General features: G+C 41.9%; 1 protein-coding gene and 1 pseudogene across 2 annotated transcripts; both read right to left on the bottom strand.

Moving 5' to 3' along the window:
- Positions 1 to 1,127: 1,127 nt before the first annotated feature.
- On the bottom strand, positions 1,128 to 3,555 carry LOC146978180 (uncharacterized). The gene is made up of 2 exons (XM_085790329.1): positions 3,148 to 3,555; positions 1,128 to 2,045 (listed from the first exon to the last, which is right to left on the bottom strand). Exons 1-2 carry the CDS (start codon positions 3,428 to 3,430, stop codon positions 1,168 to 1,170), a joined length of 1,161 nt encoding a protein of 386 aa, XP_085646455.1. The 5' UTR covers positions 3,431 to 3,555; the 3' UTR covers positions 1,128 to 1,167.
- A 4,834-nt stretch (positions 3,556 to 8,389) lies between these two features.
- Positions 8,390 to 8,865, bottom strand: LOC146978179 (Ig kappa-b4 chain C region pseudogene; annotated as a pseudogene). The gene has a single exon (XR_015037056.1). The product of XR_015037056.1 is annotated as an Ig kappa-b4 chain C region pseudogene (transcript).
- Positions 8,866 to 11,081: the final 2,216 nt, after the last annotated feature.

The following is an 11,081-nucleotide window of genomic DNA, read 5'->3' as shown; positions in this document are numbered from 1 at the left end:
ACACAGACACAGCTAAATCAGACTGACACAGGATGCAGCTACTAACTAACTACAACACACACACAGACTCTAGAGCCAGCTTCATGTGATTACAGTTACACACACACACACACACACACACACACACACACACACACACACACACACACACACACACACACACACACACACACACACACACACAGTTAACCTAATGTGGTTACAGCTCCTCCATATCAGTGCTTATAGAAAGATGATCATGTCTGTCTGATCAGCTCTGTCTTGACCTTAAGATCGTGGGTTTGATTCCCATGTTGACAGAGATGGCACAACCCGCAGTAGCTCCCGTGGCCCATTCAAAATTTCCCGAGAGGAAATTTTCTAGTGTTGCATTATTATTTCATAGCGTGGCAAATGCGCAGGTCACAACTTATCCACCAGATCGTTTTGGAGTTGTTGGATTGTGTATTTGATGAGTTTGATGAGGGACAGAGGACTTGACTGTACCGTTCATCTCTATTGTGTTCACTAAGCAGCTCGTGTCTCTGCCCCGAGGATCTCAAAATAACATGCACCGACAATTAAAGGTAACAAACCTACTGCTATGACTATAGGGATTATGGCGATAGGCGAATTTGCCAAAATGTTGAACTATCCCTTTAAGACAACATAGAAAATTAAAAACCCCATGGCAGTAATGCATCAAAACAAATATTGTTTTTGTTTTCAAACTGTGCAGGTGTCATTATAGAGTGGTCATTATACAGCACTAATAACTAAACTGCAATAAACAGATAAACTGATTCCACCATTGTTTATTCCGCTATTGTTTCAATTTGACACTTAACAGGTTGACAGCATATAGGACTAGGACCTTGAGGTAGGAAATTGTGGAGGGTATATTTAAACAGTTTTATTAATAATATAAAATACAAATGTATTGATATCAAATCCAACTTTTTTGTGAGTTGATTGTGCGACTGAAACTGCTACATTACAGACAAAAGAGGAGCCCATTAGTTATGTGTCACCATTGATCTTTCACTCTGAGCAGCTATAAAGCTCTTCAACTCATTATAGGAAATATTATGAGACTTCCTGGGGGTGTTTAGCATCCAACTCATTATCAGGACTGACAGTTCACAGCAGAAGTTTATTTTGAAATGCTACTGGATAACCTTCGTGTTTTCAGGTGGGAGCGATTCGGGGATTCGAGGTCTGGCCTCTCCTCTGACAGGGGTGTCTGGAGAAGCAGGACAGCTGGCTGAAGCGCCGGTCGCAGATGGAGCACCAGTACGGCCTCTCTCCGGTGTGCGTCCGCAGGTGCACCGTCAGGTTCCCCTTCTCCACGAAGCCCCGGCCGCAGTGCGTGCAGGTGAACGGCTTCTCGCCCGTGTGGCTGCGGACGTGCCGCACCAGCGTCGCCCTCCTGCCGAAGCTCTTCCCGCAGATGCTGCAGCCGAACGGACGCTCGCCCGAGTGGATCCTCATGTGCGTCCTCAGGTTCCCCTGCAGGGTGAAAGTCTGACCGCAGACGCTGCAGCGGAACAGCGTCTCTCTGTGAACACGTAGGTGGAGCTTCAGGCTCTCGCTGCGCTCCAGATGTTTCCCGCACACGCCGCAGTCTCTCAAATGTGCCGACGTGTGGGTGAACAGGTAACTCCTCCTCTGGAAGGACTCGCCGCAAACTTTGCAGGCGAACACCGGTGGGATCTGATGTGATGGTTTGTGATTGGTGGAGCTCTCCTCCTTGCTGCTCGGAGTTGAACTTTGACCTTCTGCCTCTTCTGCCTCTTCTGCCACATCTGGCTTCCAGAGTCTTGCAGCCTCTCTCCAGTAGTCTCCACTGTCTTCGGTGTCAGAGTCCTCGGTTATAAGGTGGCTATCAGCCACACGTGGAGGATCAGCGTGTCCGTCGCTGTTCTCACCACCTGCCTCTGTTTTAATGTCTGCAGCGGTTGAGAAAACGGCGTCGCCCTGATCCAGACCGCTGGTCTGGTCCATCTGGAGACACATCATCTGCTCTTCAGGGCAGCTTTTAATCCAGGAGGAATCCTGCAGAGGGTCTGAGGGGAAGCAGAGGAGAGGACCATAGAAAAACCAGATCAGTTGTTGCTCAGATTAATTTATATGTCATTTATTATAAGTCAAGCAGTGTCTCTCTCCCTAACCTACACTATCAATAAGCAGGGAACAGTGCTCTCACTTATGAATTAACCTGGTGAATAAGATAATGATTGAAACTGAATTGAAAACCAACTTCATTTCAGAGCATCAGTAATTTTACATCAATAATAAGATAACAGCCTAAATGCAACAATCACAGAGGCCATACTACTGTTTAAAGCTCCATTAGTAAACTCAGACCCTACTATGTTACAAAAAAAGGAGGCCTATATTATATTAAGCTGGGCCCAGTACCATGTATAAACATAGCTTGTTATTGTGCTAAGCTACCGTCTACCGGTATTCAAAGGTAAAGTGAATAACAAGCAGCTTGTAAACTATCTGTTAACTTACAGTCAAGGACCTAAATTAACAATTATTTTAAGGGGTCCTTGTTCCTGTGTATCTACCGAATTAATTACAGTGTAATTACCTATGTAACCGTATGTAATAACATGTACTTACATTGTAAATACATAGTGTATTTTAGTGTACTTACAGGTCCTTGTTACACTTGTAATAAGAAATGCTTGTGCAAAGAGAGAGGCCACTTTGGCATTTCTGTAAGTACACCAAAATACACTATGTATTTACAATTTAAGTACATGTTATTACATACGGTTACATAGGTAATTACACTGTAATTAATTCGGTAGATACACAGGAACAAGGACCCCTTAAAATAAAGTGTTACCTGCTGTTCTCTCTCCTCATTGGATAAAGGTTGTAGGATACAAGGAAAGTTTTCTCCTGGGCTTACAGCAGAGCAGAGTGACTGACAGACCCGTGTTTCAGACCAAACACTCTATGTAAGTGATTGCCGTCGGAAGATATAACTATTTAAGACTTATATTAACACAAATATTCCGCTTACTTCTGCTTTAAGGCAGGTTAAGTGGCATATTGATTGAATATGTAGTAGGCTACACTGGGGTACTTTAATCTAAGTTGAGGAGCTGAACACTTCCTCCATTGGTCAAAGAGAGGGAGACACCAACCGACCTGCCGCCCGGTTCCACCTGCTCTCCTCGGACTTCAGGCTGTCCAGCTGTCGCCGCTGGAGGTCGATCTGCTCCCGGTACCGCGCCACAGTCCTCCCGAAAACCCCCAGGATGTCGTCCACCGCCGCGGTCAGCCGCTCGTTCAGGAACATCCGCAGACTCTCCATCTCCATCTCTGGCAGCGGCTCGCTCGGAGGCTCGCAGCTCTCCACCAGCGCCGTCGCTCCGCCGGGGAAGGACAGCGGAGAACAGCGGCCGCGGAACAACGGCTGGTCCGCGGACATGTTGTTTTAAATTCACCCAGCGACACGCTGAATCCTCCCAGGTGAAGACTTTTTGACTGTGGGAGAAGTCGCGCCGACAGAGGAGCTTCTAGTTGTAGGCTACCCAGTTCCTGGATAATAAAAAGTAAACAAACCAGCGGAGTGCTTCACACAGGAAGACGTCGGGGGGAAACAATCTGTCCTCACCAAAGGTTCCGGGAGAGGGAGGTGGAAGGAATAGCCACAACTTTTTACCATTAAAGAATGTAAAATAATAATAACTAATAATAATAGAGGCACAATATGTTAAAATTGTGTTGTTAAACTGCAATATTCAATTCATCGTTTTTTTTTAACAGTGCACTGACACAATTCCAATTTGTAGATGAACACAGAATCAATAGCCTACGTGTCTCAACCACAAGATGGTAGTAAAGTCAAGTTAATATCAACAACGTGAGAGGACCAACATGTCTTACGTACCTCAACTGTACCACTGTTTATTCAGCCTTCAAATCTCTTATTTCTTTGTGTCATATTGACTTCTGTCTCTATGATTTAATGATATGAATGCAACAGGCCTACTTCATATCTTTCTCTGACACTTTTTCTTAAAGACCCCCTAAACCAAAAAAGCCCTTTTTTAAAATGGCATTAAATGGCATTCTGGACCAGAAGTCAAACATTGCTGTATCTCTTCTAATCACCAGTTCTGCTGAATACCTTTTAAAAGAGAAAATAGTGAAATTTCTGACACAAAGTTTTAGGCTGTTTGAAGCAAAAGGATTTGAACTCCACCCTGCTGGCTGTAGCAGAGGAGGCTGCATGCTGCTCCTCCTGGGTAGTCACAAGATTGGATGAAACTGGCCGTCAGCCTGTTTCACTTCCTTCTCTCAGTTCAGTAACGATGGAAACAGACAAGCATCACTGCTGAACCATGCAAAAGACAGGTTTCAGTACTAAAGATAAAATGATGTTAAACATGGTGTCTTCCTTTGTGTCAAAAATCAGTCCTTGGTATTTAAATTATATAATGTAAAGTTGATATTTGAAGTAACCTGATGTGAAGACAAACAATTAATCTGCACTTGTTCTTTCATGATGTGTTGAGGACAGCTCCAGTTGAGTGACTCTGTGTGTTTGCATATATGTCCTTCCTCTCTGCTCCCAGCCGTTAAGAGGCCAGTGTTGATCAGTGTGTGTCCAGGCCTTTCACAGCCACTGACACCACAGCAGCTCAATGATGATGTCTGTGACTCTACTGCTGGCCACCCTGGGGCTCCTTGTTCAGGGTGAGACTCTCTGCTGAAAACTTTGCTTCAGGATGGAACCAGGTTCACCACAATGATGTTCTGCTATGATGGAGAAACACTGAAACCAGCAGCATTGACCTTCTTCCATCTATTCTCCATGTTCAAGGAATGATCCTCTTCTGTTTGGATGTTGATCTTTCTCCAAGATGGATTTGTTTCAATATCTCTTCTATTATTCATGTTTTCCAGGTTCATCAGGAGAAATCATCCTGACTCAGACTCCTGGATCTCAGTCTGTTGTTCTGGGACAGAGTGTCTCTATCAGATGTCAAACCAATGAAAGTGTTGAGCATAATAACATTAAGTGGATCCACTGGTACTTTCTGAAACATGGAGAAGCTCCTAAACTCCTGATTTATAGAGCTAATGGTCGACAGTCTGGAGTTTCAGATCGCTTTACTGGACTGGCATCTAGTAGAACTGACTTCACTCTGACCATCAGTGGAGTTCAGGCTGAAGACTCAGGAGTTTATTACTGTGAGCAGAGTAGAAGCGCACCACGCACACAGTGAAAAGGCATCGTACAAAAACCTCCCTCAGCTGCAGAGGAACTGATCTGACTCAACAGCTGCACTGAAACTAAAGCAACAGCAAATTTACAAACCCTTTTAATGTATAAATAGTGAGATCAACATATGATTATATATATAGGCTGAATTATCAAATAATTAAATTTCTAAAATATTTTCTTGATCAACTGTTGGGGTAACCTTTATTTCTTAGCCTACTTACTGTGACATAAAATGTAAAGTGTTTTTTAAGAAAAGAAAAGAAATTGTAGAAGCAAAAAAAATATTTAAAAAAAAAGAATTACAACTTTAACAATAACTTCAATCAGGTAAATAAAAATGTCGTCAGAGAACCTCCATAAAAAGAGAAAGGATAGCCAGTGATTCACATTCTATATGGTTTGGAAATATTCCCTTTCATTTCTTACTAAAAAATCAGAAAGAATCTAAGCAAATTAAGACACCATATTAAATATGTACAATTTACTTGTAGCCTAATGTATTTTATTTTATTTTATGAATTTGGAATCAACATAGATGAAGAGTCACAGGAGACCGGATATTATTTCCAGGACTTTTCAAGTTAAAAAAATTGGCCTCATGCTCACTGTAACAGTATAATACAATCACGTTGACGTGACGTGAGTAAATATCTGTCAGCTGATCAATATATAAAAATCAACTCATTGATGAATGATTATGAACTCTTTGCAACGTCCCTGTGACCTGATACAATGAGTCAGTTTGGACTTCAAGGACGAGCTTTTACTGTTGACCACAGCAGAGAGACAGCAGACATGTATCATTTCCATAGAGAGCCACTTTGCATCAGCAGCACCATGCTCCAGTGCTCTGGGAGAGTTTATAGTCCTGAGAGTTGAAGACTGGATGACTGACAGCTGTCCTTCATGACAACACAAGACACAGAAATCCTCCTCATCAAAAACATGACTTTGGTCTCCGTCCTCATCTGGACTCTCCTCTGCTGCTGCTTCACAGGTAAAGTCCAGAGAATCCAACTCCTCTATCAACATCTGTCCCTCTGAAATGAAGCCCACAAAACCATGACTCTGTTTTATCTTTCTGTCTCTGTGTCCTCAGAGTCCAGAGGTCAGGTCACAGTGACTCAGCCTGGAGCAGTGAGCTCTGCTGTTGGAGGCTCAGTCACCATCAACTGTTGGACTGACCATTCTCATTACGAATTTAGACGTTTTCTTTGAAAATAACACAATAATGAAAAATCAAAATCTTACAGGTTAAACTCTGAATCTACCAACACCACAGTGACACAATGTATTAATAAAACAACAGGAAACCATGCCTATATATCAGACTGGAATAATTCAGCACCATTAAATAGTTACATCATCTGCATACAGATGAACCCTAACCTGCTGTACCATTGACCTACACAGTCCAAACTATCAACACCTCTGTTGATCAACTGACTGTCTCACTATCAGCTTCTGATGCTCTCATAACCAGGTTCACTGGCTGCTGTGGCCTCCAATAGGCTGAGTATAAAAGGTGTGGGATGTTCAAGACTGAACGTTCAACTGCACAAATGTTGTTGGTTTTTAATCAGAAAAAAGATCCAACATACAATTTGTGAGAGTTGTGTTTTAAGTGGTACAGCTCTATGTCCAGACCAAGTGTTGCGAGGAGGACACAGCATGATGTGTTGAGGACAGCTCCAGTTGAGTGACTCTGTGTGTTTGCATATGTGTCCTTCCTCTCTGCTCCCAGCCGTTAAGAGGCCAGTGTTGATCAGTGTGTGTCCAGGCCTTTCACAGCCACTGACACCACAGCAGCTCAATGATGATGTCTGTGACTCTACTGCTGGCCACCCTGGGGCTCCTTGTTCAGGGTGAGACTCTCTGCTGAAAACTTTGCTTCAGGATGGAACCAGGTTCACCAAAATGATGTTCTGCTATGATGGAGAAACACTGAAACCAGCAGCATTGACCTTCTTCCATCTATTCTCCATGTTCAAGAAATGATCCTCTTCTGTTTGGATGTTGATGTTTCTCCAAGATGGATTTGTCTCAATAACTCTTCTCCTCTTGTTCATGTTTTCCAGGTTCATCAGGAGACAAAATCCTGACTCAGAGTCCTGGATCTCAAGCTGTTGTTCCTGGTCAGACTGTTTCTATCAGATGTCAAGCCAGTGAAAGTGTTGAGCATACTGAAAAGAAGTGGTTGAACTGGTACCTTCAGAAACCTGGAGAAGCTCCTAAACTCCTGATTTATAGAGCTAATGGTCGACAGTCTGGAGTTTCAGATCGTTTTACAGGACAGGCATCTAGTGTTACTGACTTCACTCTGACCATCAGTGGAGTTCAGGATGAAGACTCAGGAGTTTATTACTGTCAGCAGAGTGGTTTCATACCGTTCACACACTGGAAAAGCGTCGTACAAAAACCTCCCTCAGCTGCAGAGGAACTGATCTGACTCAACAGCTGCACTGAAACTAAAACAATACAACTTGAACTAAATCATAGTTAATAATGATCCATTATGAACATTTAACACTAAATACTTGAGACAAAGATTATTCACTGTTACTACACAGATATAAAAAAAAGTTTGAAACAATCTGCTCTACATGAACAAAAACCTCAAGTGAAGTTTGATGACATGAACACTGAAAGAAAATATTGATTTTTCTCACAATTGTATTTCATGAATATGAACTCATTTTTTGTTTAAATTGTGAAATTGTACTGATATACAATTAAATATCATAGATTTATTCATATATTCACATATGATAATTACTTGTTATTTGACTGTTAGACATTTTAGTCATGCTCTGCTTTGTATTTCAAGAAAGAGAATTTTTCAGTTTTCTTATTTCTTTACTTTTCTTAGTTTATTCATGTGTCTTTGTTTTTCAGCTCATCAGATGATGCATGTGTAAATATCTGTGATTGAGAATAGCGACAATAGAGGAAACACTTGAAAATATTATATTGATACTGATCAATTCATCAATAATGATAAGATCTTACTGAGTTTATAAACACTACAGGATGAATTTAAAGTTTGTATGGACAAATATTTTTCATCATTCTAGACTTTCTCCCTGAACTCATCACACGGGAACAATAAGTCGTCATGGACACGTCAAATGAAAACACATGAAAACAAATGATGTGATGATCAGATTTTTATTATGTGAAAACACAGAAAAAACATTGAAACACTGAGAGAAGCTGGTAAATATTGTTAGTTAAACATGTGAAATCAAAGAGAGAGAGAGCAGGAGCAGAGTAAAACCAGTATCAGAGTCCCAGTGAGTCAGCTCAGGACTGGGGACACTGGTCTCTCCTCAGAGTCTCTGAGAGCGGAGACTGGGAGCCCTGGGTGGCCTCACAGGTCACAGAGCCCAGCTTCCTCCACTGGTCTGCAGGGAGCCTCAGGGTGCTGCTCCAGCTGTAGAGGCCGTCCTTCCCCAGCACCCCGGGGCTCCTGCTCTCCTCCCAGCTGCTGCTGCTGCTGCCGTCCACCTTCCAGACCAGACTCCAGTCTGAGGGGAAGCCCTTGTTGGCCAGGCACATGAGCGTGGCCTTCCCCTGCTGCTGCAGCTCCTCACTGGAGGGGGGCAGCACCGTCAGGGTGGGACGGGTATCACCTATAGGAGACACAGAGCACAACGTGTCAATCCAACAGCAGCCACTTGGACACCTTTACTGTGTGAGAGCTGCTTTTGTCCTTGAAGGAGTTTCTGTCAGATGTTTTTCTGCTCCACCAGTCACTCACTCACTCACACATTGTTTCACTTCCCTTTAAAAACCTCTCATGCACATCAGCACAGAAAGAGTCCTCATATGAGTGAAATATATCAAAGTACACTGAAACTGAAGAAGCTGATTTTACATTTCAACTGCTGCATTTTACTGCACTTTATATTACAAAAATAAATACGGTTTTTAAAATATAATACATTTAAAATGTATTATTTCTACAAAGTCATGGTCCATTCATAACCCAACACATTTACTATCAAGATCACCACAGTTAATCAGATCTACTGTTAAAGGACATTATGAGCCACAAATAAGTGACGACCACATTTAAACATCAGACATCTATGAATCCAGAAGAAACCAACAGCCTCAGAAAACTTCAGTCTCACTGTTCACAATCATTTCAACTCAACTTCCAAACTGTTTCAAATGTAAAGACTAAATGTAACAAAACATGTTTTTACATCAGGATTGTTGTTCTTGAATGTTTCCTGCTCTTCAAATTGTTCACATTTCACTGATGAAGTGGAACATGTGAAAAGAAAAGTCGAGTGAAGCTGCTCTGAGTTCAGCTTCATGTGTTAAACAGGAGAAATGAAGAATCAAACAGATTTTACAGTGATCTGGATCAGCCCAGAGGAAATTTATATCTGCTCCAAATGTTCACTGACAGAAATTAGAAGCTGAACTGATGAGACAATATTGAAGATTTGATGAGAAACTTACTTCCAACATCCAGTCTGGTTCCTCCACCAAAAGTCCACCACAGTGATACAAAGTGACTGAGTGGTCGTACAAAAACCTCTCAGTGTAGAGAGACACGGCTCTGACTCTGTCTGACTCAACTACAACTACAAGTCCTCAAGTTTCTGTCGTCCAAACATCTGATGACATGATTTCTATTATGGACCAAACACTGATAATGTGCTGATTTATAATTTACACTTTAAAGACAAAACTCTAGTTTCTGATGTCGACAGAAAATTTCAGGAAAAAAAGTGTAAATGAAGACATATAATGACATATTTAGATTCTAGATAAAAAAAACAAAGTGTGATTGGATAAAAGACATGAAAAATTGCACTTACTTCCAACATCCAGTCTGGTTCCTCCACCGAACGTGTACCACAGTGATACAAAGTGACTGAGCCGTCGTACAAAAACCTCTCACTGTACAGAGACACGGCTCTCTGACTCTGACAACAACAAACTCTAATAAATCACTTCCTGTTTTTTTCAAAATGTTGAAAATTAACAATTGATAATATTTCTCTAAATTATAATGGTTTTTAAATATTTTAATTTTTCAATATATTTCCAACAAACGGTGGTCTTTCTAGCATTACATACAAACAGACAAAATTTGGTTTTATAATAAATTTATTGGTAGATCTGAATGAAAATTCACAAAAGCACATTCAGTGTCAGCTTTTCTATCAATACCCTAATCAATAGATTGATCTACTGATAATAAACAGGATCAGGTTGATCCCAGTCCCTGTTGGAGTCAGTCAGAGCATTTCCATAGAGAGCCACTTTGCATCAGCAGCACCATGCTCCAGTGCTCTGGGAGAGTTTATAGTCCTGAGAGTTGAAGACTGGATGACTGACAGCTGTCCTTCATGACAACACAAGACACAGAAATCCTCCTCATCAAAAACATGACTTTGGTCTCCGTCCTCATCTGGACTCTCCTCTGCTGCTGCTTCACAGGTAAAGTCCAGAGAATCCAACTCCTCTATCAACATCTGTCCCTCTGAAATGAAGCCCACAAAACCATGACTCTGTTTTATCTTTCTGTCTCTGTGTCCTCAGAGTCCAGAGGTCAGGTCACAATGACTCAGTCTGGAGCAGTGAGATCTGCTGTAGGAGGCTCAGTCACCATCAACTGTAGGGTCAGCCAGGATGTTTATGTTCATAATAACTACCACTATTTTGCCTGGTACCAACAGAGAGATGGAGAAAAACCTAAACTGCTCATTTTTGATGCACATCGTAGAATACCTGGTATTCCAGGTCGTTTTACAGGCAGTGGATCAAACTCTGACTTCACTCTGAGCATCAGTGGAGTCCAGGCTGAAGATGCAGCAGTTTACTACTG

Source organism: Trachurus japonicus, chromosome 11, assembly GCF_045865225.1.
Source record: "Trachurus japonicus isolate A0001 chromosome 11, Traja_1.0".
NCBI lineage: Eukaryota > Metazoa > Chordata > Actinopteri > Carangiformes > Carangidae > Trachurus > Trachurus japonicus.
Note: the sequence above shows the minus strand (reverse complement) of the source record. Positions and strands in the feature narration are given on the sequence as shown.

Excerpts from the sequence above, each read along its gene's own strand:
- LOC146978180 (XM_085790329.1), bottom strand. The coding sequence starts at position 3,430 with ATGTCCGCGGACCAGCCGTTGTTCCGCGGCCGCTGTTCTCCGCTGTCC. Across the intron at positions 2,046-3,147 it reads CAGGTGGAACCGGGCGGCAG|ACCCTCTGCAGGATTCCTCC; the intron begins GTCGGTTGGTGT and ends GCTTCCCCTCAG.